Here is a 27,402-nt window from a genome sequence, read left to right on the forward strand (position 1 = left end):
CTTTATCTAATCCATCTTTTACAAGATAACTCAAGTTCTAACCTCTTCTGTTCTGCCTTAGCACAATATTTAAGATCTTGTAGGCACTTAATGTTTGTTGAAATAAGCTAAAATGGAGCCTTCTGTAATAATCCCAGCCTAAGTTATTTCAATCTACTCTGAATAGACTGCTACCCTGTATGGTTAGTTATCTATTTATACATCACATTATTTTACATCACATCACATGATTTGCCCAACAGAAAAATCAACTCCCCCCAGTACAAGGACTAGCTTTTTGCTTCTTTAAGATCCCCAAAGAGCCTGGAAGAATGGCTTGCTATATGGTAAGCCCTGAATGCATGTTAGCTGATTAGTTGATTAGGAATCTAGTGCCATTTTGAGGGCTGTTACTGGGTTTGTTGGGGTCCTTGACTGACTTTATAGAGATGGATATGATATCTTCTCTGCTCTCTGCCTAGGGTCACCTCATAGGATCAGAAGCATAGAAGGTTAGTTTTGAATGTGTTAAAGTTCTCCTACTATTCCATCCCCCTCCCTTTTCTAGATGAGACCCAGAGATATTGAATGATTTGTTCGAGGTTATATAGGTATCTCCTGACTTCTCCAACACAATGCAGATTCAAATGGGGCCCCCAATTCTCTGTTTACTCCATGCCTCCCATCCCCCTCCTCCTATCTGCTGGCCTCTACCTCACCCCATAGTGAGACTACCAACAGCGCCAAGCAATCAGCTTTGGGTCGGTCACCCTGCAGTCCTGACAGGCTTTTGACATCCCATAATTGCTTTCCTGCTATGACTCCTTTAAGCACAGAACTGCTGGCCAGAGCAATTTGCTCCCCATCAATTTTTATTTCCTGGTTTTAAAATAAAATAAAAAGAAATAAAGAAGGGGGTGGAGGAGACAGGGAAGCAACATTTTGTCTGCAATAACAAACAGATTGGGAGCCCTGCTCCATGAGGGCTGCTATGTGAGCCGGAATTCCTCTCTTTCCCCTCTCTGGCCCAGCAGCTATTCCCAGCCAAATGAACAGCATATTAATAAATCAAGACCCTGACTGGACTATACATGCTCAGAGTCCCTCGAGTCAAGTCATCCTTCCACCACTGGCCTAGACTCCTAAGAACTTAGGATCATACTATCACAGATTTAGAACTGAAAGGGACCTTAGAAGCCATGGAGCCTTGAGGAAACTGAGACCAAAAACAGTAAGCTGAGTTCTCCAAGGTCACATCAGTAGTAAGTGATATAATGGAGGAAGTAATTATATGCAAACTTTCTTTAAAATAATCACTCCTTTAAATTATTGGGGGGAGCAAGGAAATGAGTGGCCACTCATTTCCCCTCACTCTCTGTATATAGGACTTCATATATTGGCCACCAATTTTGGTAAAAGTGTTGAAAAGATTTTCATTCAAAAATACTTACCAGCCAAGGCAGAGATAATCATGATTTGGTCCACAGAAAAAGAAGTACCTGTTGGGCAAGAGGGCATCATCTGAATATTAGGGCAGCTAGGTGACACAGTAGATGGAGCACTGGCCTTGGAGTCAAGGAGGACAGGAGTTTGAATCCAACCTCAGACATTTGACTCTTGTGTGACTAATTGTGTGACCTTGGGCAAGTCACTTAACCGTGACTGCCTCACATCCAGGGCCATCTCCAGTTGTCCTGAATCATATCTGGCCACTGGACCCAGATGGCTCTGGAGGAAAAGTGAGGCTGATGACTTAGCACAGCCCCCTCTCACTCAAATCCAATTCATGTGCTTGTTATAGCATCACTTCCCTGATGTCATGGTCTTCTTTGGGAATGAAGGACAATCATCTTCATCTGAATATTATTTATTTCCTATGAGTATTTATAGCACACCAAAAGAGAAACAAACAAAAATACCCAATATTCCAAGTTTCTAACCAATCAGCTTTGGGTCTTGGGAATAATTTGTTGTTTAGAGGTCAACCACAAGTTGCAGTGATACCAAAATGGAGCCTTCCTCTAAAATGTCCTTCTTCATAATAAGTGAGGGGAAATAGGTATTTCCTTTTTTTTTTCCTCTTTTTTCCTCTTTTTTTCCTCTTTTTTCCTCCTTTCCTTTCTCAGCCACCATGGTGGTAGAGCCAGGATTCAAACCCATATAACATTACTATAAATCTAATATTCTTTCTGCTACACTGCAGGAGAAAGTGGAATATCTGGGAAAATGCATGCCCTCTTAGCCTCAGTTACTCATCTGTAAAATGAGCTAGAAAAGGAAAAGGCAAACCACTCCAATATCTTTGCCAAGAAAACCCCAAATGGGGTCACGGAGTTGAACTCAACTAAAAAACAATTAAACAATAAGAAAATGCTCACATACCTTTTCCTCCCTCCTCCATTATTTCATTGATCTATTTTCCTCAATTAGACCTTAAGAGAGAGTTCAAAGCTACCACAAATTCCCCCTATAATATTTCAGAATGTGGACATCTACCAGAGTTTGAATACTCCTCAATACATCCCCAGAATTTTTTTTCATTCAAAATCCTTTGAATGTTTATTTTTCATGGCAATCAATTGATATGTAATGGGACCGAATTCTGCACATATTCATAAACTGTGAGTTTCTAGGACTTTATGGAAAGCAAAAAAGTGATAATCAGCTATCCAAGAACTTACTATTTAAATGCAAAATGATAGGAGAACACCATCCTTCTCTTTCTTGATAAATCTCATAGCCAGCCTTCTTTGACTGGTACAGTAGCACTATTTTCCCTTTGCTTGATACAAATGACCGCATTGATATTCTTATTCTTTAGGGAGAACGCAAAATAATCAAATTTATTTACTTTTACATTAGTCAGTCAAAAGGCATTTATTAAGTACTTACTTCAGGTCTGACATTTGGTAAAGTGGTAAACACATAAAAAAAGGCAAAAACCAGTCCTTTTCCTTAAACAGCTCACATTTTTAATGGGGAGATAACATGCAATTCATTATATGCATGTCAATTATAAATATATAAATCATTTTGTATGATATAAGATGTAGGTACTTAGATATCATTCAGAATAATGGAAATTTTGACATATAGCATCACTAGAAAGAAATCTCAAAGAGTCACTAGCAAGGTGGGGCAGGGGGTGGTTGAATACAACCTCTTGCAGAAGATGGGAATGGATTTGAGTTTTAAAGGAGATTAGGGAAGCCAGGTGATAGAGTTGAGGAGGGAAGAGCAATACAGTATGGGGCACATCCAGTGAAAAGACACAAGTTCTGTTGAAGGAGTGTCACATGAAGAACAGTACATTGGCTTGGGCAGCTAGATTGTAGAATTAATCAAGATTCATGTGTAAGAAGACTGGAAAGATAGGAGAGGCCAGGTGGTGAAGGTTTTTAATGCATTTTATATTTAATCCTAGAGGTAATTGGGAGTCACTGGAGTTTATTAAGTTGAAGAGGAGAGTGACACGATCAGATCTGTCCTTTAAGGCAGTTCTGGCAAATTGGAGTGGGGAGAGGTATGTTGTAAGGAGACCAACCAGGTTATTAAAATAGTCTAGGCATGAGGTGATGAGACCCTCAGCATGAGGATGATGACTGTGTGAGTGCTAAAGTTTGGGGGAGAGGGGGATGCTTTCTATTTTAATGAAGATGTATAGATTTTATAGGTTTGATTGAACTTCTGTGAAGAATTTTGGCATAGCCTTGAATGAAAAGTGACCTGCATCAGTAAAAATTACTTTTTCCCAATCTTCTGGTCTCCAGTCTTTATGCTGTTTTGCCTGTGATTTATGGGTTTTTTTTTTCCTTCATAGCAATGAATAACAGCTGTTTATTTTTACTGTTCCTCTAACTTGTCACAATGTCTGGCTCATAGTGAGTACTTAATAAAGATTTAATTGATTTGAATTGAAGCCTTTACCCCCACTGTAGAGGATAGGTTCTTAAGTTTTGTGTGTGTGTCATCGACTATTTTGATGCTTTGGTGGAGTCTATTAACTCCTTCTCAGAATAGTGTCTTTAAATGAAAATAATAAAATGCATAGGAAGTCATACAAAAGAAACCAAATATATTGAAATAGTTGTCATTTTTAAAAGAAATCTAATTTCTTAAACCCTAAGTTAATAATTTGAAGAAGTCAAGAGTAATCTGTCAGCTTCCAGGTCTCTCTGAAGGTCTTTCCTTGTTTTTTAAATATGAATGAGGTTTTCTTTTTATAATTTTACTCTTCTTTGTATTCCTTGTACTTTCCTGATCCTATTTCACTGTAAATTGGAATCATCTTTGAAACATTTGATTTCCCCACACATTCAGCACCTGCTACAATATCTCTAACAGTCATAGAAATGTGCTCCTTAAGAGCACATAATTTTTGCATGTTTCCTTGGAGTAATATTCATTCTTAAAATCACAAAATTAAAAACATGACAAAAGAGCAATGAATTAGGAAAATGGCACAAAATCCAACTTTCATGTGATAGAGAGTGAACTTCAAGGGAGAAGGATGAGAAAACAGTTCAATCCAGTTTCATCTGTTCAAGCTCAAATGTTCTAAGTCACCCTAGTGTCCGTGGAACTGCATATACATGATCACTGCTACCACAAAATTAAACCATATCATAGTTTCTCCATCATTCTATAATTCTTGACACAGTCACACCTGAAAGATGAGGGCAGACTTCAGACAACATTGTCAAAAACACATCTGTCACTAATTTCATGAAACAACTGCCTTGCTGCAAAATTCTTTAGCTTTCTCTGTGATGCAGATCTCAAATAACTTACAGTGTATTGTGGCACAAAATAGTAAACAAGACTTCCCCAAAGAACCCTTACAGAATTCAGAGATACATGAGAAAAGCTACCCAGAAAGAACAGACCAGGATATTCTCTCAAGCCCAATAGTTGGAGGAAACAGCTTAGTTAAAAACAGATAGTGGGTGTTTATAATGAAGAGTCTTCAAGGAAACCAACTGGTACAGTGGAAAGAGGGTTTTGTTTAAAGCCAGGGCATCTGGGTTCACTTCCTCTGTGTGATCATGTGCAAGTCATTCAACCTTTTCTGGACCTCACTTTCACTTGGGGGCAAGAGATTGAATTAGAAGACTTCCAATAGGCTCTATGAGATTCATTGGTCCTCCACTTGCCAAGATCTGGTTTCATTCACACACAAGGTGGCTTCATATGATGAATTACAGTCAGAAAAATTGAAGCACTATTCCATGGCACCCAGGGGACCAAGGATAGACTATAGGACTGTAGAGCCTTGCACCTTTAAGATGACCAGCTGATAGATCCCCCTCCATCAGGTGCTGAAAAGGCATCGTGCTCCATAAGAAATAAAGAAGACTGCTTAGCAGCCTTGAGCAGAAGAAAACCCTTTCAGCTTTCATCCTTCTCTCATCTGGTACATTCTTTCAGTTTAAGTCCTTGCCTCATCCCCACACCCCACCTTAGCTACCTCAGAGGCTCCTCCAAAGCTTCCAAGAATGGAGTTAATCTCATACAGTTTAAAGAGTTATTCAGTGGGGCTCAGCAAATGATGAATGTTGAAACCATTACCGGCAAAGCACCAGGACTCCATGGAGCTGTTTAAAAATGCATTCTCCCATGTAAATTTCTGCTCCATCAATCCTTATGACATGTCAAACATTGCTATTGTTTCCTGAACAAATTGTACGACATGCCCTTTTCTGCAGATTTGTGCAGGCGAGTAGAACCACTCTCTGGCTTGGCTGCCACTTATGTTCAAGACTGGAGGTAGCTGCATCGGCATCTGTGCTCACATTGCTTCAGAGCAGAAACCCTAGGCAGAGCGGCCAGGCATGTATGCCTTTTGGGCAGTGCAGAGAACTTGGTGAAATATGCCCAAGTGACTGGGGAGGTATCAATGTGGCCTTGAGTACAATAGAAGAGAGGGAGTGGATGGTGGTGGTGGGTGGGTGTGTGTGTGGGGGGGGGAACACATCAAGATGGGGATATGTAAGGGAAAGAGAAGTATGAATAAAGAAAAGGAAAAGGAGAAATGGGAATAAAGGCATAAGGAGAGAGGATTTTAAACATGTAAGAAGACTGTATTGGTGATGTAAGATGGTGGAAGAGAAGAGAAAGGGATAAGGAAGGGATAAAAGCTGTAAGAAGAGAAGAGAGGTAATATGAGGATTTAAGTATAGGATGTAAGGGGGAAGCTTGGGTGTATATATTCTAAAGTCGTAAGAGATCATAAGAAGAAATGGGACAAGAATTGAGGATATGAGAATGTTAAGGGAGAAAGATATAATAACATCAGAAGAGAGTTATATAAAGTAAGGAAAGTCTTGAGTCATGTTGCCTGACCTATTGGTGACCTATAGGTGAAGACGTGGATAAGTGGGCCCTGAGAAATGATCAGGATATTGAGCAGTAACAAAACAAATCAGCATGAGGTCATAAATGACTTGGGTAATGGCTGGAACAACTACTATGGAAATGGCATTTTCTGACAAGGGTATGTGGAAAGTGAATTGAGGCAAGGAGACTCACTGATAAATCTACAGATTGGCTGAAGAACTGCGGTTAGAAGAGATTATCACAGACATTGAAAAGGTTGACATCTGAAAAAAATTTAAAAATGCAAGTGTTAAGTATTCGATGCTCTTTAAAAATTCATTTTCTAGATAAACACTATGTGGATCACTGGGGGGAGGGGGGCTAAAGATCACAGGTTGAAAGAGATCTCAGTGTCCATCTGGTCCAAAATAAGCCTAAGAATCCATGCCCAGTGAGGAGCTGTTCAGCCTTTGCTTAAGACCTCCAATAAGGGTGAACCTACACTCGTTACTTCTCATTGCTCTTGGTTCTCTTGTTCTGAAGCCATGCAGAACTTGTCTCTTCCCTTTTTCACATTACAGCCCATGAAATATTTGAATTCAATTATTCTAACTTATATATACACACACACATACCCCTCAAGTCTTCTCCAGATTAAACATCTACAGTTTAACTAATCTTTATAAAGCATTAAAATGAAGGCCTTCAATCATCTTAACCTTCTCTAGACACATTCCAAGTTCTCAAAACCCATCCTAAAATAAAAATATGATGTCCATAATTGAACACAATACAACAGAAGTGATCTCTATGATTCTTCTGCACTCTTTCCTAGTGTTAGAACCACCCAAAGTAGCCATCAGAATGAGGACCATTTCTGAGAGTTACAGAAATTTTCAAAAGATATTTGTTCGGTTTTCTTCTACCCATTTCATTACCCACATTTAATATCAAAGGCCTCTCCAAATGAATAGATTGTGGGAGATAGCAACTTTTATATAACAGGGAATAGAAAAGAAGAAAACTTCTAAGTAAGATGTGTCCAAACAAAATTTATTAGAGGATATTTTATCTAGCCCAAGATCTCAGAAAGACTAGAAATGAGGAAAGGTGGTGTACTCTTTCAAGTCTATGTCTAAACTAACTATTGAAAAGGTAACTTTCTCCAAAAAATCTTGCCTTCTTTTTTACCAATTTTCCATTTTCCATTTGCTAAATTCCCTCAATTTCAGAGACGGTATTTTCTTTTACATTCCCAGATTTATAGTTTAGAATTTTTTAAAGTATTGTAGTAACTGTTTAAGGAACCAAAAGAAGAAGAAAAGGAAGTGTAGCATGAGAAGGGAGAATCTGTCAAATTTCTTAATTAATATCAGAGATAGGACCCTGCCCTTCAGGGCCTTAGCTAGATTTCTGAGTTTCCTCTGCACAATAGTTGAAAGTTCATACAATGAACAAAGGATGTATGGTTAGAAAATTTCTTAAACAAGTCTCCAAATGCTCAATTTCTAAAGCATGCCACTAGGCTAGGGATCACTAGATGAAGGGTCACTATCTCTTGTTCAAAATTACCTGCATCAGGAGTGTCTCCTATCTGTGAGACAGGGTTTCAAAAGATGCTAACACCTAGCTAAAACACATCTGATAATTGGTCTGGATTCCAAATTTTGGGAAGGGCATTGAATTGTGAATTAGGAAAAAAAAATGATGACCTAAAACTGAAAAGAAGCTCAGAAGTCCTGTAGTCTTCATTTTCCAGAAGATGAACTATAGAGAAATGACTTGTCCAGGGTTACATGGAATAGTGAAAGGATTGGGATTTGAGCCCACAAGATCTGACTCCAGACTCAAAACTCTTCTCAGTGTAATTGTCACTCCTGGACCATTTTGTAACCACCAGACCTGCAGGACAGAAATCTGCAAGCTAATTAATCCTCTTTCCTAGGAATGTTTAAATTAGAATCAAGTAGAAGGAGTTGGGATAGAGGAGCAGCTAGAAAAATTCCAGAAAGAGTATGAAAAGGGCTTAGATTGATTCTCAGGAAATTGCACCACCTAAAACTTGGAAATTAGAGTTCCCACCTCCCCTTCAGGGAGACTCAGATGTGCCACCTCAGGTCAAAGACGGGTGAGATACTCCAGTTGGTACCAATTCTGGTAGGGAAGGAAATAGCCATTAGATTTCAAGAACCCTCATAGACTTGAGACTTGACTTTAGCTCCCCCCCCCCCATCTCTGGGGATAACGTTGGAAAGGTAGGAATGCTTTTGGCAAAAAGACATCAAGGAGAACTGAGTCAGGAATTCTAATTTAACTTGTCAAATTGGCAGGGGTGGTTAGAGTTGGGAATAAAGAACCCTGATAGAAATTATCTTTTGGGGTCTCACAGAAATACTACCCTCCTGCTTTCCTCAATGAGGGGAGCCTAACCAGGACCCCTCTTGGTCAATGGGAAAATTGCCTTCACATCCTGTTAATCTCCCTTTGGGGTAGGCATAATTAGCGCAACAGTCTTTCCTTCCACCTCAGATGTTGCTGCTAACCTTGTTTTAACCTTTAGTGGGTTTTTTCCCCTCTCCTCCTCTGTGTGTGGTTTTCCCTTTTTGTCAGCAGAAGAAAATTATACTTTGGCCAGCATTGTCCGTCACTAAAATAAGCACTTACAAATGCAATTATAAAGACCCAAATAAGGGAATTAGTTTTGCTAGTAATGGCAAGAGTCCTAAGTGTTTTTCCAAAATGCTTTATAAATCATGACCTCATCACCAGTCAATCTCAATGGCCTTGTTCTCACCACATGCCACCCACTTCGATGGGGGCATATGGTAGGAGCTGATTGGTCACCATTGTCTTTGCAAAGTCGTAGAATGTTCCATTAAAGGATAGTTGATGAAAGAGAGCTGAATAAGCAGATATATTCAGAGTCCTGAATAAAGAAGAAAGGATTCTTGGGTCAATGACTATAATTTCTCTATTTTTAGTGCCTTGATTCTTGTCATGCTAGTGGTTGATACTTACTATGAGCTGACGCCATTTTGGGACGGGTATATAGCTACATATCAATGCATCTTCCCAAAGAAGACATTGTTCTAGACTAGCTTTGATAAAATAAATGAGAATGCATTGGTTTTCATTGGCATCTTGCCCTCTACCCCTCCGCCAAATTGGCTCATGGAGAAAATATCACAAATCATTGAAATTCACAATGGTCTCACTCTCAGATCATAAGATCATTTGAAGAATTTGGAGGTTTCACAAGAGTCAGACAGGCTACTAATGTGTAACTCAATACAGCTTTATTATAGCTGGCTTGTTTTGAGTCACACAAGGATTACCCAGGACCAGGGCTGGGGTGTGGTGGTGGGGGAGACAGGGATAAAGGAAAATAAAGCCTTGGGAGGCTCAGTAGCCATGGGAAAGGTGATCTGCTGAGTCTCAGGTAAAATGATCTTTAGGAAAAATTAGGAAATGGAAAGTAGCATTTGGCAATGATCTTGAGAGGTGCCATCTGCAGACTCAATACTTCCAGATTTTTCTAAGCCCTCCTCTTAGTTGAGGTATAGGACAACTGGATCCACCCCAATAGCAAGATAGCATGATGATACAACCAAAGGTCTTGGGCTTTATGGGAGAATGTCTGGTCCCTGTCATGCGCAGGGAGATGCTAGGGACTCAACAATGGCATCCTAGTTGTAAAAGTAAATGGCATAGTAGGTTCTAGAAAAGTAGAATAGATGGGAGGGGGGTGGTAGACAAAAAAGCAAGAGGGAAATCTAGGGCTTATCCAGAGTAAGTCAATCTGCACAAATGTTCGCAGGGGCTTTTGGGACTATCATAATAGATGATGCAAAATCCCCACCTTAGTCACTGGTTTATGCTCCCTTGAACATCATCAGGCCCTTCACAGGAGCTGTGACAATGAGAATATACTCATCTGTATATCCTTCTCCCACCTCACCCTTACAGCAAAAAACCTGGAAGAATTTAAAAATGACCCTTCCCTCACTTTCAGTGGAAAGTGTATGTATTGTTTTCATTCTTTGATTATAGTGTTTATAAAATTGGGGGGAAAAGGTAGTGTAAGTCTTAGATGAAGATGAGCCAGTAGGGTGTCATCATGGTTGGGTCCTTTCCAGCTGGAATATTTCTTCCTACATCCAAAAACTCTATCAGTCAAGTAGTATTTATGTATCTGCTCTGTGTGTCATTAATCTCACTGAGCCTCAGGTTCCTTCATTTATAAAATGAAAAATTTGGAATAGCTGACTTCTAAGGTCCCTTCTGGGTCTAATTGCTGAATTACTTTCCTAGGCACCAGAGATACAGAGACAAAGTTGACATCAAGAGTATCACCTCTGTAGTCAGAAAAGCTGAAGCCCCCGTACTAACTTAGAGAAGTCCCTTCATCAACATGGGGACTCATTTTCAAGATGGTTGCATTGGAATAAATGGACTTCAGAGCCCTAGTTCTCGATCATTGATGAAAGTAACAGTTGGCATTTATGAAGCTCTTTAAAGCTGATAAATATTATTTCTTTTCATCCTTATAACAACCTTGAAACATAGGACTTATTTTCAACCTCGTTTTAGACATGAGGAAGCTGAGATTGAAAAAGTTTAATGGCTCACACAGCTATCTGAAGCAGGATTAAAACTCATCTCTTGGAGCAGCTAGGTGGCATAATGGATAAACCACTGGCCTTGGAGTCAGGAGTACCTGGGTTCAAATCCGGTCTCAGACACTTAATAATAACCTAGCTGTGTGGCTTTGGGGAAGCCACTTAACCCCATTTGCCTTGCAAAAACCTAAAAAAACCTCATCTCTTCCTGACTCTATTTTATTAAGCATCTACTAGGTGCCAGTACTGAACTAAGCTCTAGAGACACAAAAAAGAGTCAAAAGACAAGTCTTGTCCTCAAGAAACTCATAATCTAATGAATTCTAAGGAGTCCAACAATCTTTCTCTCCACTGGGTCACCTAATTCAACAATGTGGGAACACCTGAAAAAGGTTGTATGTCATGGTGACAGAGTCCAGGCTCTGGGAAATAGGCAGATGAGGTGGGGCATCTAGGGAAATCTTAAGGAGTTTGGCAGAATTCTCTGTAAGCTGTCATGAAATTACCCTAGATCAGAACAGAGTGAATTAACTTCTGAGGAGTATGATCCTACTCTCAGGAGGTTAGGTCACTGGACACTGACCCCAGAAGCTCTAGTCCTTTCTCTGTTTATAGAGAACAAATACATACGAGCTACAGTCTAGATAGATACTCCAGTATCCTTGAGAAGAGTCCTTTCCTTTCTCTCTACTGTGACTATTTTGAAATTAAAATGATAATTATTACTAGGGATAGTAACAAAAATAGTAGTTAATATTTCTATAGAGCTTTAAGGTTTACAGGGCATTCTACATATATTATCTTATTCTGTCCTCTCAATAGCCCCAGAAGAGAGATTCTCTTATTATCCCCATTCTACCAATGTGGAAACTGAGGCAGATTAGTTAAGCAACTTGCCCAGGGTCACATAACTTAGTAAAGTATATAAGAACTGATTTCTCCTTAGCTCTTCCTGGTTTCAGATCCAGAGCTTCATCCAGATGTATTCAGCCTCAAGATGTTTATTTGAAATTCCCTAAACTCCCCCAAATTGTTGTAAATGATAATTTGGCGAGCCTCTGGTCAAATAGAGGATGCCCCTCCCTCCCCCCCCCCCCCCCCCGCCAAGACTAGGAGGTCATCTGAGCAATCTAGCTCATTGCTTCTGGCCAGAAGAACCCTCACACCCACAATTTACCAATTGAAACTTGCATCCGGTCTCAGTTGTCCCCACAGGGAGATGCACTAATTAATAGAACACGTGGATGCATCGTGGCAGAGAAACAGGGAGTAGGGTATGCCAAATAGTGAAAAAACAGGACCTAATACCAGGCTGGAAAGCATGTAGAATGCTTCCCCTGAGATAACACTGGCTTTCCTAAAGAAGAACCCTGGGCTTGTCCTCTGACTCTGTCCCCCCAAGTCTCTCTACCCATCAGTCATTCATTGAGTAGTTTTGATCAGACTTGGGAGAGCTGGGAGGGAGACCAGGTGTCACTTGGGATTCTTCTTTTGCTGAGCATGATGGTAGACTTTCCTGATGGCAGGCTAGCAGGCAAGGTCTCTAGGAATTGGGTACCAATCCTTCCTCCCAAACTAGGAGAAAATAAAGTGTAAGTCTCTCTCTCTCTCTCTCTCTCTCTCTCTCTCTCTCTCTCTCTCTCTCTGTCTCTCACACACACACACACACACACACACACACACACACACACACACATTGTCCTTTTCCGACAACTCTTCAGTTCTGTATTTTGCCCCTCATTCTTTTCCTAAGGTGGGCATGACCCAATGGTCCGACCATGCTTCTCTTCTCTCCTCTCTCCACACTCTGCTGGATCAATCTCTTTCACTCCCATAAATCCATCCCTCATAGAACCATAGACCTCGAAATTAAAGGTACCTCAAAAACTATCTAGTTCAATCCCCTACTCCTTCCCACTTATTTTACAACTCAGAAAACTGAAACTCAGATATTAAATGATTGCCCAAGGTCACACAGGTAGTGCCACAGGTGGGATTTGAACTCAAATTTTCTGACTTCTGAACACTCCACCTCTGCAGAGACCACTAGCCACCAGCCTCTTCACATGAGTTATTGTGGAAATAACTCTGAGTCTACAATCAGAAGACCTGAGTTCACCAAGCTGAGTGAATCCTCCTTCTGACTTTCATCCATCTTCTCTTTCTTGCCATTTCCTTTCAAGCTTCTTCTTGGCCCTTCCTCTTACCCTAATTCTCTCTCCCCAGAACTTACCTGGAAGGTTCCCTCTAAGCAACATGGAAGTTTTTCAGTTTATTATTATTCTATTTCTCTCACTTTAAAATAAAATTCCTTCTCCTTCCTTGGCCACCACCTTGGATGTTCATGTTTGAAATGGTCATTATTTGCATGATATTAAAGCTATTATAAAATTCCTATGACTAATGGCAGAGGGCAGGAAAATTATTAATATCCTCAATGGGTATTTGAGTCCCCAAGGAGAAGTGTCAATGTTTGCTGAGAAAAAGAATGGGGGAGGAAAGGAGAGGAGAGAAGAGCAGAGTAGAAAAGTTAGGAAGAGAGCAAAGAGCAGGAGAGAAGAGAAGAAGAGAAAAGAGAGGGGGAGAGAGGAGAAGTGGAAAGGAGGGAAGAAGAGAGTAGAGAAGGGGAAAGAGGAGAAGGGAGAAGGAGAGGAGGAGAGAGGAGAAAGATGAAGAGGAGAGGAAAGAAGAGGCTAATAAAGAAGAGAAGAGGATAGAAGAGAAGAGAGACAGGATTCCATGTTCCCCACTCAGAAGTCTTTCTCCCCAGTTCTAACTATTCTCACCCTCCCTATAGGTATATTGTATATCTCCATGTGGTTGTATAAATAACTAAAAGTCCCCTCCTACAGGAATCTTCACAAAGAGGCTCCAAGTCACCTTCCTAGTTTTCTTCCACAATACTCCTTTCACACACTCAACTATCCAGTCACACCAGGATTCTGGCTGTTCCTAGTATACATTAGCCCCTCTCCTACCTCCAAGCTTTTGCACAGACTGTTCTTCATGGTCTGAATACCCTTAAATTCCACTCACTACCAATGTAATATTGGAAAAGACATTTAAACCTTTCAGGACCTCAGTTTCTTCATCTGCAAAAATGATGGGATTGGGTTAGATGACCTCTAAGATCTCTTCTAGCTTCAAATCTATGGTCCTGAGGAAGCCCTGACTCACTCCAGAATGTTCTGTCTGAAAGTGGAAGGAAACTTAGCATCCTCAGGGATGTAAAATGAGTATTTGAGCCAGACTTAGATTGAGAGTAGAAAGTCCTGTGTTCTCTGACTCTCCTAGTAATTTGCTGTTAATTCCATTGTTAAACTATAGGCTTTGGATTAAATACAATTTCTGCCTGGGTGTCAATTTCCTCATTTATTAAATAGAGAGAATAATACCTGACTCCCTCCTCTTCCCTCTTTCCCTTGGACTATTGCAAGGATAAAGTGGGAAATTAGGTGGCCAGGTTAAAGAGGTCATCAAAAGGTAATATGCTGATGTTCTTCATTCCCAAGAGAAGCAGGTGGCAGGTCTCTCCTCAACCTTGTTATGGAGCCAATTTTCAGATGCTAATTACAGAAGTCAGAGCAGAATTTGAGTCCAGGGTGTTGGCATGAGTTCATGATTTTTTTAAAAAAGTTGTTATGTGTTGCTAGAGTCAGAATAAAGAAAAAGAAAATAGGGATTTCACCAGAAGGTTCTCCAGCTTCCTTCACAGAAAGCCTCTGGGCAAAATGCCTAAGAGTTCATTGGACAGATGACTACCCTGGCAGCTGGATCTTTTATCTCTTTTCATTTCTGTTTCATTTTCTGGTAGTTATGAACTCTTGTTCTCATTTATTTAAGGCAACAGACAATGATGCAGGCAGCTATGGAGATGTCTACTACTTTCTCAGTGATGACTCTGACAGGTGAGATTCAACAGATGCAGCATCCCAGGTATCTTTAGGGGAGCCTTTCCATGCTGGGGGTTGGCATAGTGGTTTTCAAGTGCTTAAATTAATGAACTGCCTAAAAGTTTCTGCTTTCCCTTTCTCACCCAGTTAATGAAATAACCTTGATCAAATTACTCAAATTCACCAAGCTTGTATCCATAAAAAAGTAGGTCTAACAATCGGTACACCCTGAGGGAGCTTAGAGAATAAATAACTTCCCATCTTTACAGTGTTTTGAATTTGTCCAAAAAAAGTACTTTGGAAATCTCTCAATTATCCACATATGGCTTGTCTATAAGAGGAATTAAATCCCTGGCTAGATTCCCTCAGGTATCCCATAAAATCAACTGTGCTGGAGCAGGATGACCAGACAACAGTTCACATGTGAAAGATCCAGGGGGCTTAGTGGAACGCAAATTCATTCTGAGTCAACGAGACAGCCAGAGCAACTAATGGCATCTTATGGGGCATTAAGAGAAGCATGGTTCCCAGAGTGAAGTGCCCATCTTGTTCTGCCTGGCTACTAGTCATACCACATCTGGAGGTTTAGAGGCAACACACTGTAGGAAGTGTGTCAGGATGAGAGTCTAGTATATGAACAAAAAAACATTAGGATGGTGAGTTGACTTGAAACCATACTACTTAAAGATTAGATGAAGGAACAGGTTACTCTGGAGAAAAGAAGACTAAAGGAGATATACGTGTTTGAAAAAATAGATTTTTTTCATGCTTTCCCCAAAAGGCAGAATTAAGATATTTGGGTGGCAATTTTAAAGAGGGAGATTTTGACTCAACGTAAAGAATTAATTTCCTAATGATAGGATCCATCCAAAGTGGAATATGGATAATTTGGAGATACTTTGCCATTTTGTAGTATCTGTACTATGCCAGGATAAGCTTCCTTTGTTGGATATTATTGAGAACAGACTATATGATTCTTATATTCATTGGACTTTTTGTTTTATAATGAAAAGAAAGTTAATTGGTTGGTTGGTTGAGTGCTATGACATAGGAACTCTTGAAATTGAGTTTATTCAAGAGTCATAGAACAGAATTTGAAAAGGCCCTATTCCATACCACCCAACTACACCATCACTCAGGCATCCTGCAGGGAGAATCACGCTTCCCTTAAACTTTCCTACCCCTGCCCTGTTTGTCCTGACTGAAAATTACCCTCCTATCCAACTTGAGACTTGCCTATTAGAGTTCAGTTTTCAGCATAAATGTCAACTGACAATTCACTGAAAGTTCCCATAAGAGCCACTCCCAAGGTAGAAAATAGAAGAAAGGGATGGAAGGTCTATTTCACCTTCCTTGCCTGGTTCAATAATAAGGTTGAAGGGCTACTGGCCAAAAAGACTCCAGCTTCTCACATACTTTACTCTGGGTGAAGGCGATCATCCTTCCTAGCTCATTGCCTTAAATCCCAGATGGGAATTCTTTGATTCAGAAAGGTTCAGAACCCTCCCTGCAAAACCCAGCATAATAAGAATCCAGGAGTCTTGGGATACATACCTTCTTCACTAAATCATATCAGTTCTTCTGCTGTAGACAAGATCCAGGTATTTGGTCTGTTGTTGACTGCTTGATGATAGAGTAGACTGAACATAGTCTTGGAAGAAAACTCCCTTATACTCACCTCACAGAAAAAAATAATCATTTCAAATTTCACTCACTTTTATTTAAATGTAAACTTACCTTGATGGGAGATTGGTGGAGGGGAGACAGGGTGGGGCTCCCCAGTGTTGACTGCCTACTTCCGTCCTTATTTTATGACTACCTAACTTGTGAGATTTTTCCCATTTCCCTACTGGTGACAGATTCTCTCTAGACAAGGACACAGGCCTCATCACACTGATTGCCAAACTGGACTATGAGCTGATCCAGCGCTTCACACTGACTGTGATTGCCCGAGATGGTGGTGGTGAAGAGACTACAGGAAGAGTCCGAGTCAATGTGCTGGATGTCAACGACAATGTCCCCACCTTCCAGAAGGATACCTATGTTGGGGCTTTAAGAGAGAATGAACCTTCAGTGACTCAACTGGTGCGGCTCAGGGTAAGGAGGCAAGCATCCCCCACCCTTGTTGAGAAGATGGGAGTGACCACCTTACTCAAATAGCATGGAAAAGCACATCTATCCCAGGGGTCATGTGTTTGTGGTCTCTGAAGTTGTGGGTTTTTTCCCCTGCTTATACCTTCTTCCTCATTTTCCTCTCCAACACCCTCAAAAACTAATGGAAGCAGTAGACTCTCCCTCTAAGAGTCACAAAGCAGCCTGGCAAATCCTAAAAGCCTTGTTTTTTAAGCAAAAGAAAAAGTACATAAAATGACAAAGGAAAATTAAGTATATATTGAAACACAATATCAAAACTTTTTTTTTTACTTTCATGGAACTCCTGGTTAAGAACTCCTAGACCTCTTCCCCCTTTCAAAAGGAAGAGGATCATAGATTTGGAGACACAAAGGACCTCAGAGGTCATCCAATCCAACTAACTCCCTTTTATTGATCAGGAAACTGAGGCTTACAAAGGAATGAAGGAAGTTAGCCAAGGTAGCATGGGAAATAAGTGGCAATGACAGAATTCAGAGAACCCTAAGATCAGGTTCCAGAGCTAGAAGAGGCATTGGAGTTTATCTACTGTAACTCCTGCTTTGTAATGATGGAGAAACTGAGACCAAGAGAAATGACTTAGCTAAGGTCACAAAGGCAGATATGACTCCCAGATCCTCAGATCACTGCTTTCCACCCCACCATGTTGCCTCATGGAGTGGGAACCAGTTGCTATGGAGCTGTGGAATTTCTCCTGATCAAAGCAGACAACAAGCAACTTACTGCGCCATATGGAAAGAATACTGGGGTGCCTCCACTGAAAGTGCCACGGTAATGGTCTGTATCCATCATAGGGGAAAACGGAAACCAGTCTATAATCTAGAACTTGTAGCAAGCCCCTTCTTCCCCCATGAGAGTAGCCCTCATTGGGTCCCCGTCCCATTCCTTTCAGAGACTGTTTGGCACCCAAGTTTCTTTGACCTGCCATAAGCATCTGGCCAGATGTTCTTACCCTAAGGTCAATGAACTTGCTTTCAAAATACTTTGATAACTGTACTTCAGTAAAACTGGTTTCCTACATATTATGTTTTATGAATTTAAAAAGATTATTCTGAGAAGGGACCCAGAGACTTCACCAGAGTGGCTGATTAAGAGACTGTGCCACAAGATAAGTGGTCCCCAAGTGTGAGGAAACTTTGTTCTGCCAAAGGCCATTTGGATATTTATAACATCATTAGTAAGTCATACCAAATTACCAACTTAAAATTTAATCTGTTATATTTGCTCAAATGTTTCATTCATTAACCCCTAAAAGGTTCCTAGATTTATTGAATTTTGAGTCCCACCTGTAGTTGCCATGGCAGCACCAGATCTAATGATTTCTCAGGCTTCACACAGTCCAAGGACCAGTAATTCCCCCACACACACACTGTCCTAAGATCACAGACTTTTAGCTGAAACGGATGAACTTCAGAAACCATGTAGTTCAATCCCTTCATTTTACAGAAGAGAAAATGAGACAGCTCTGGGGTCACACACTATCCTCTCCATCTCTCCCCAGGCCACTGATGAAGACTCCCCACCCAACAACCAGATGAGGTTAAGTGACTTGTCCAAAATCATGCAAGCAATAAGAATCAAATTCTCTGACTTTAAAGTATTCCTTCCACCATATCATGCTGCTTCCAGCCTCCCCATTTTAGAGATAAAGAAAACTAAGACTTGAAGAAGTTAAGCAGCTAATCCTAAATCACATAACTAATCATTATGAGTTAAGATTAGAACTCTGGGGCAGGTAGCTGGCACAGTAGGTAGAGTAACAGTCCTGGAGTTAGGAAAGCCTGAATTCAAATACCTTAGACACTCACTAGCTGTGTGACCCTGGGCAAGTCACTTAACCCTCTTTGCCTCAGTTTCCTCCCCTGTAAAATGAGCTGGAGAAAGATATGCCAAGCCCACTCTAGTGTCTTTGCCAAGAACACCCAGAATGGGGTCACAGTCAAATATGACTAAAATTGACTGAACAGCAGCAACAAGACTAGAATTCATACCTCTGACTCCTCAGTCAGAAAATGATAGGTATAACTTCTCCCTTACATGTCTCTACAATGGACTTCCCTTCCTGGGAGCAGCAGATGATTCTGGTATTTGCCATGTAGAGCTCTTTAATATTTCCTTCCCCAAAGCTGTAATATATAGATTTCATTAAATGAATTATTGGAAAAAAAATTCCTCCAACCACCTGATATGAGATACCCTACCATGAGTCAAGAGTCTTAAAATGCTCATTTCTTCAACTCTCGTAATCCTCAGGAGTAGTTCTGGGTGAGAAACTTGGAGGAGAGAGTGGGGGAAAGGGAAGGATATGGAATCTGCAGACCATCTGTTCACCTAAATGTGACAATTACTCCTTAACGTGACTGCCTCATGGCAGCAGGGTCTGGCACTTCTCTCCACACCCCTCCTCCTTTCCCCCACCCCCCCCTCCTGCCATCATTCGGAGAAACTCCGTGGGACCTATCAGGCCCAATTATGTTTAGAGTGATGGGGGCTTCCCTGAAGGCTCTCTCTAGAGTCAGTGACAAGACTGGAAGGAGGCTAATGAATTCAACAAAATCAGAAGACAGGCTGAAAAAGGGAGGGAGAGGGAGCATGTAGCACAATTCCATATGCGAAGGGCATCTCCACTCAGTAACTTCCTCTGAGCTTGGATGGATGTCCTGGAATGGAGTGTGCTCACTGAAAGGAAAGATGACTTCTGCCTAGGGGCTGAAGGGTCATGGACCATCAAACTTGAGAGATAAAACAAAGGACATGCAATCTATCTAAAAAGATGTCTACCTTGAAGGGGATGAGCAAGAACAAGATATCCCTTTTGGGGACCCCTCTTCTTCATCTCTGAACAAATATAAGAATCTGCTAGTCCCAGAAGGATTGCCCTTGGCTTTGACAGCTCTGGGGTCACACACTATCCTCTCCATCTCTCCCCAGGCCACTGATGAAGACTCCCCACCCAACAACCAGATCACCTATAGCATCGTGAATGCATCTGCATTTGGTAGCTACTTTGATATCAGTGTCTATGAGGGCTATGCAGGTGAGTGTGAACAAGAGCTTTTGACCCTAGAGGGGGAAAGAAAGAAGAGACTGACATATATGGTCAGAGTTTGTCGCCCAGAGAAGGGGAAATGGTCTTAAGATACCACCTTGGTGGTGCTCCTCAAATCAAGAGTGAGCTTCATAATTGAGTTAGGATTGAATGAGTTCTTCCTTGGGCATTGACTCCCCAGTGAGTTTTATCTCTTTCTCAGATCATCTTACTATACTTCTATTGGTTCCCTTTTGTCAGAGCTGCCTCTGATGATTCTTGAGTACATTCAAAGTAGGTCTGGAGTCCCTGGGCAAACTTGGAAAGGAAGTGAAGGTTGTTCTTAGACCAACATCCCTTCCCTTCAGACAACCAAAGCCCTCAATATGCTCCTGGAGACCCTTAGTAAGCCTTGGCAAAGTTCTGTAACCCAGATCTTTAATTCCTTGAAACAATTCCCCCCTCAAAAAAATTTACCCACTTTGTTTATCTGAGGGCTATGATAGATAACCAAGGGTAATTTCAGAGAAGAAAGAATAGAAAGAAGATTGCAAGGGCAAAACAGCTCAAAGGAGGATCACCGCCTTCACCTTGCCTGTCTCTCCTCATCTTAAGATCCTAGGATTTAGAATTCAAAGAAATTTTTGCAATTCTTGCCCAAGTCCCTCATTTTACAGAGACCCAGAGAGGTCCATGTTCACCCTCAACAATCTTTTTGAATCAATGTTAAGTACCATGGGTTATGCTCTGGAAATACAAGGAGTTTATGAAATCTACTGTTCCTGCTAATAATAATGATACCCATTTAAGAGAAGATTTGGAATTCATAAAAAAAACTTCCCATATGACAGTGCTTTGAGATAGCTACTACCAGAATTATTATGCACATTTTACATATTAAAAAGAAAGGAATAGGGGCAGCTAGGTGGCGCAGTAGATAGAACACCAGCTCTGGAGTCAGGAGTACCTGAGTTCAAATCCAACCTCAGACACTTAATAATTACCTAGCTGTGTGGCCTTGGGCAAGCCACTTAACCCCATTGCCTTGCAAAAAAAAAAAAAAAAGATAGGAATGCCAAGTACAAAAGTGTTTGGTCTATAATCATTTAGTTAGTGGGGATTAGGGCCTGCATTTGAACCTAGATCTCTCTCCATCTCCTAATCCATTGCTCTGTCTATTGTAAAATAGGACCTGTCACAATTTACGTTTGGAGGGTAATTTAGGGTATACCAAGAACTTCACATTTGTTTTCTCGTTGACCCATCACAAAAAAAACCTAGGAGACAGGAGAAAAAGGCAAGCTGGGTTAGCCTCATTTTCAAAGACAAAGATTAATTTCCTAGAGCTATGCCAATTTAGAAACAACTAAGTATCTCTTTATGTGAGATCTTTAAATACTATTTAAGAGATGACTTGGTGGCCATTTGTTGGAGATGGATGCTCTAGATGGATGTTTTGGACAGACAAGTGTTGGACTAGATGACATGGACCTAGAATCTCTGCCTCCTCTTCCTCCTCCCACATTTCCTGTCATTTCAGTGATCAGTGTCAACCGTCCCCTGGATTACGAACAGATCCCCAATGGAATGGTTTACCTGACCATCATGGCTAAGGATGCTGGTAACCCACCTCTCAATAGCACTGTCCCTGTCACCATCGAGGTGTTCGTAAGTACTAGTTTCTCAGTCACCAGTCAACAAGTGTTTTTGACACCTACACAGTCCTAAGTCCTTCCCTTGGGTACCCTCACTGTCCTCCCACACTATTAACTGCCTTAGCCATTTCAGTCAGCAAGTACCCCTCCCCAAAATAAAGGAGCCACCATCTCCACTGCTTGGAAAACTATGACATGAAAAGAGATTTCTTTCAACTTTCATCTCTCTCTCTCTCTCTCTCTCTCTCTCTCTCTCTCTCTCTCTCTCTCTCTCTCTCTCTCTCTCCTCTCTTTTTCTCTCTGTTCCCTCTCTCCTCCCCTTCCTCCTCTTCTACACACCCTTTCCCCCATTTTCTTCCTTTTCCCTTGTCTAAAGATCTAAAGATGCCTGAAACCAAACTGCAGTGAGGCTGACATGAATATCAAGCATGTATTAGTACTCTCCGTGTCTGAAATTATCAGTCCCTGAATCAATCTCCCTGCCTTGTTTATTTGCCTGTCATCCCAGTTGATTCAGGGTTGTGTTGCCTCAAATTGTTGTACTGGAGGCCATCCTTTTCCTCTTCCCTCCTGAGACCCCTGGTCCGATCAAGGCTGCTGTCCATGGGAGAGGGTGTGTATATGTTTGCTGATGGAACAGTTAGTGCATTAATGAGGCTCCAGCAGGATTAGAGCAGATTGTCAGATCTGTAGATGCATTCTGATTTGATGCAAGTGGGGGGGGGGTCTCAGCCCCTGGAGCACATTTGCTAGATTACCTCCCTTGCTGGTGTGGCTGGCTGACCTAGGACCAAGGCTTACCCAGGACACAAGTTCAAATGTCAGATGAGGTCCATTAGTTTCTGTTTCATTCTAGTCCTCTTTTTGAATTGGTTTGGCTTGGTGTAGACATTGGGATTGGGGGAAGGGAGAGCAGTTAGTAGATTGGGGAGGGGGGGGACAGAAACAAAATCGAATGAAGATGGGGAGCAGACAGCCTCTGGATCTTGACCTGGTTCATACCTGAGATTATCTGAAGAGCGGAAGGATGGAGAGGGAGAAGTAAAGTCTAAAAACTTCGGTTTCTAACTCATGTACATAACTGAAGTTTAAAACCTTTGGTTTTTTAATCTCATGCAAATTGAAATGCTCTTTGTTAAGATGCATAAACTGGAAGAAATAATCAGATCAAGCAAGAACATCTTTAAGTATTTGAACATACTCATCTTTTTTGTTGTTGTTTTTTCAAGAAGTTGTCATCTTGAACATTGCCATTACTAATGAAACAAATTATTCTCTTTGTCCAATGATTTGTTTACAAATACACACACACACACACACACACACACACACATCACTCACCCTTGTTGGACAATCAAAAACATTTAAAGAAGGGCCAAAAGAAAAGAATTTTGAAGGGTCACTTTGCACTGGTCACCCTAACCTGCTTCCCTATCCCTAATCACATCCTATTTCTGATCATTACCTCCTACCCTCACCATGCTTCCCCAACTTACCCAGAGTACTAAACACAATCATTACTCCAATCCCAGACTAACCACCAATTTTTTTTATATTTTTTTTCAAGGCAATGGAGTTAAATGACTTGCCCAAGATCACACAGTTAGGTAATTATTAAGTGACTGAGGACAAATTTGAACTCAGGTCCTCCTGACTCCAGGGCCGGTGCTCTATCCACTGCACCACCTAGCTGTCCCTACCATTCAATTTAATTCAATAAATATATTTATTAAGTGCCTAAGTATTTATATATAAGGCATTATGATGGGAACTAGGGATCCAAAGTCAAGAGTGAAATATTTAATCTTGAGAAGCTTACCAGGAGATCCATCATGTTTACAGAAAAGCAAATACAAAGTGACCAGAGGAGGAAGACTGGAAAGATCAGGGAAGGCTTCCCAGACATGGTGGCACCTGAACTAAGCCTTGAAGGAAGAAGAGAATAATTTAATGATAAAAAGAAGGAATGTACTGCAAAGATGAAAATCACTATTACTCAAGTCATAAATCCTGTATGTACTGAGTCCCTTCTAATATACAAGGTGCTTTATTTATTAAATAAAATACAAAATGCCTTGTATATATGGGGTAAGGGCAAGAGGCAGGTGTTAGTGCTGAAATGAGGAGACCTAGTGACTGTCCTGGAGGAACTTCGAGGAAACTAACTCACATGAAAAGATAATTCAAAGTCCCACGCAATGTTTGCTAAAGGACCACTTAAGTAGATTGTAAATACTTTGGTCCATAAAGGAGCAAGAAATGCTTCTTAGGATGATGGAGAGATTCTAAGAAGGATATTTGGAGGGGAAGATGTTAGAAAAGCACCTGCTTAACAGTGAAGGAAGGGAATTAACCTTGTGAAAGAATAACCAAAGACCCCTTCTCTCTTGATCCTCACTATCTCAAGAAGCCAACTTTAGTTGAGCTTCCCAAGAGACAGAGAAACTTCAGAATTATGCAAAAATCTTAGGTTAATAGAGCACTGGCCCTGGAGTCAAGAGACCTGAGTTCTAATTCAGCCTCAGACATTTAATACTTACTTAGCTATGTGACCTTGGGCAAGTCACTTAACCCCATTGCCTTGGGGGAAAAAAATCTCAGGTTAGGTATGCTTAATGGTCACTTCCCTCAGGTATCCTTTTCATGATCTGGTACCCAGGTGGGAAACTGACCAGTCGGTTGACCCTTTCATTCTCACCCCATTGTGTTCACCCTCTGGTGAACACTGGAATTCTACCCAATCAGAAAGGAGACAGAGAAGCCGGGGTCCCTGGATAAATAAAAGATATAGCAGGTGGCTAGACAGCCAGTTGCCGGAGAACAGTCATTTCCATGGAGCACCTCAGCATGGTTGGCATTAGGAAGACCAGATGGGGAAGACAGGCATCTCAACAGTAATTAGCATCGTCTCCTCCTTGTCGCTGCACTTTTGGAATAGCCTCATCACTTGTGTCTAAAGATCACACTTGAAAAGGTCATCTCCTTCTGGGTGATTCCACACGTGGGTGATTTTTAAGTAGCTCTTCCTTTCCTGGCTCTCTCCACTGAAGGGATTTTCTCTCAACTGAAAATAAAATCAGATGATAATGTGGCAATTCATGGTGCCACTTAAAGGGAAAAAAGAGAGGGGGTGAGAGGGTAGAAGAAAGGGACAAAGAACAAAGACAGAGCAGGGGAAGACAGGCGGGGAAGAGGGGGGCAAGGTGATCCCTTTTTTCATCTGCTGCTTGTTGATTTTTAATAAAAAAGTCAAACTCGCTTTGTAGATTTCCCATTAGGGGACAATAAGCTTTTGTAACGGGAGCTGCTGAATTAGAACTAATAGCAAAGCTCAGCTCCAGGATCCGGGGAAATATCACCGCTAATAAGTTTCCGCCTCATGCTCTGTCACTGACATTCGGGGCACTGTTTTGTTCAGTGAAGCAGAAGGTTTGAATATATATATATATATATATGATACATGCATCCACATACATGGAGATAACATCAAGGGATATGTCACCAGGTGTGATACTGGGGCTTTGGTTAGAAGAGTGTGGGTGAATGGGTTTCCCTCTTCCCCATTTGCCCCCAGCCCCAGTTCTAGTATAAAGCACATCAACTTGAATAGGATCTCTTGGTCCTCTGAGATTAGGAATCAGATGTGAGCAAAGGCCAGTGAGCACTCTCTGAAGGCAAGGGGCAGATCTGAAAAACCAGTCATCCTTTGTGCTTAGCAGATGGAGGTGTAACCAGGACAGTGTGAATGGGGTTTTCCACCAGGGTGCTGAATTGAGGAGGGCTTTCAACAGTACAGAAACAACAGGCTTTTAAAAATTAAAGTGTGAATTTATTTGTAGTTGGAAAAATAAATTTATATTTTTTTAAAAAATGTAATGATAATTTCTTTGGCAAGGACAAGGGGAGTATCCCACATACCTAGATCCCACCTTAACTTTCATCAACTGAGAATACAATTCTTGGCTTTTGTCCCAAACCTGATTTATATTACTTGCCCCAAAATCTCAGGACCTGGAAACCTGAGAATCCAGTTCAGCCCCAGATAGCCTACTCTCTCCATTACTATTGTACCTCCCTGCCCTTCTCTTTTGCTTCCAGACAGGGAAGGGGGGAGGAATAGCCCCTGCTAATCTCAGGCTCTTTCCTCCAGGAGATGACAATCTAATCAAGGAGATAAGATGGATGCACATGAAATATTAAATGATGGTATAGGAGTTAAGTAGAAGTAAAGACAATAATAGAAAAATGTTCTAAAACAGTAGATAATTAACAGATGAGTGAGTGTCAAGATATTAAATGTTGTACATTGAGAGAAAGACTAGGTTGCTATAGACTGGCATGGTTTGGAAAAGCTTCAGGGAGGGAAGGACTTTCTGTGGTCTTTTCAGGTGGGAAGAAAAAAGCTTGTTAACATTAGGCAAGAATATCTGTTCTTTGTCCATTCTTATGGCCTAGCCTGGCTTTCTCTTTTCTTGTATTTTTAGTACAAGAGCTAACCCAAGAAGGGCTTATGCTTATTGCTTTGCATTGACAAGTTTAAAGAAGTAATCTCTGAAGTTGGTCCTCCTGTTAGCTAAAAAATGGGTGTCTTTCCATCCTCCAGGGGTCTGAAAATGAATCCCCTTTTACTTCCAGGAATCAGAGAAATAACTTCATAGAGCTGGAGAAATGGGTCCCTTTCTCCCTCTAATCATCCTTTCCCTCATGTTTCCTGCTAACTTTGCTATATATTTTATATATATATATATATATATATATATATATATAAAACTATTATTCCATTTTCCACCTCTCTCTTTGCATAGTTGGTCCCCTGGGTCTAGGATGCACTCTCTTCTCACCTCTATCTACAGAAAGCCCTAGAATTCTTAGAATCTCCATCCTCCTCTTCCTCCTTTCTCCCCTCTTTCCATTGAAATTATTTTGTATTCTTTGTATGTAGGATCTTAAGTTAGTTTATGTGGTGTGGGAATTCCTTCCTCTACCAGTCCCACCAATAGAATGTAAACTCCTTGAGGACAGGGGCATACTCCAGCCATGGGTCTCACACTCAGTAATCAGTTAAGAAATATTTGTTGAATCAAATAATGTTGTCAGCCAGAGAGGGAAGCCTAGCCTATCCTATTCTGGATCTGGGGTGAGATATCAACTGCACTTAAGAGGCCAAGTCCCCCTGACCCAGGATTCTTATCCTCGTGTGCTATTGCATCATGATCTGCTTTGGTGACTGCTCTTACCTTGTCATCCATCTTTTCTTCAGGATGAGAACGACAACCCCCCAACCTTCAGCAAACCCTCCTACTCTGTCACCGTTGTGGAGAACATCATGGCAGGTATGGAAAACCCAGATCTGGGGAATAGATGGCTGACCCATTTCCTGTTCTTTTGGGGGAATTATTGGTCAATTAACAGTTAACCAATCCAGCAATTGCGCAAGGTATTGAGTGTCTACTATGGGCCAAACAGAATTCTGGGCACTGTGGGGGTAAAATACAGATAAACATAAGACATGGTCCCTACCCTCAATGACCTTATATTCTTGCTAAGGAGATAAATATGAAGGAATTTCAAGGATGAACTATATGATAATGACTGTAAGTGCAGTATGATTTTAGAGAGAAGAGGGATATGTGTGAAGGCTAGAAATAGTCAAGGAAGGCTTCATAGAAGAAGCAAGACTTCAACTGATCCCTAAGGGATGAAAAGAATTTAGATGGGGGGAGGGGGGTCAGGGAGGGTATTCCAGGCTAGATGAATAGCAT

General features: G+C 41.1%; 1 protein-coding gene across 1 annotated transcript in view; it reads left to right on the plus strand.

The window, feature by feature from the left end:
- Positions 1-27,129, plus strand: part of LOC141522654 (cadherin-23-like) — a 420,576-nt gene extending 393,447 nt beyond the window's left edge. The window contains exons 14-19 of the mRNA XM_074236182.1: positions 14,757-14,821; positions 16,666-16,903; positions 19,889-19,994; positions 21,526-21,653; positions 26,901-26,973; positions 27,107-27,129. Of these exons, the coding sequence (XP_074092283.1) occupies positions 14,757-14,821; positions 16,666-16,903; positions 19,889-19,994; positions 21,526-21,653; positions 26,901-26,973; positions 27,107-27,129 (633 nt within the window). The remainder of the gene's footprint in view (positions 1-14,756; positions 14,822-16,665; positions 16,904-19,888; positions 19,995-21,525; positions 21,654-26,900; positions 26,974-27,106) is intronic.
- The last annotated feature ends 273 nt before the right edge of the window (positions 27,130-27,402 follow it).

This window comes from Macrotis lagotis, chromosome 4 (assembly GCF_037893015.1).
Source record: "Macrotis lagotis isolate mMagLag1 chromosome 4, bilby.v1.9.chrom.fasta, whole genome shotgun sequence".
Classification (NCBI taxonomy): Eukaryota; Metazoa; Chordata; class Mammalia; order Peramelemorphia; family Peramelidae; genus Macrotis; species Macrotis lagotis.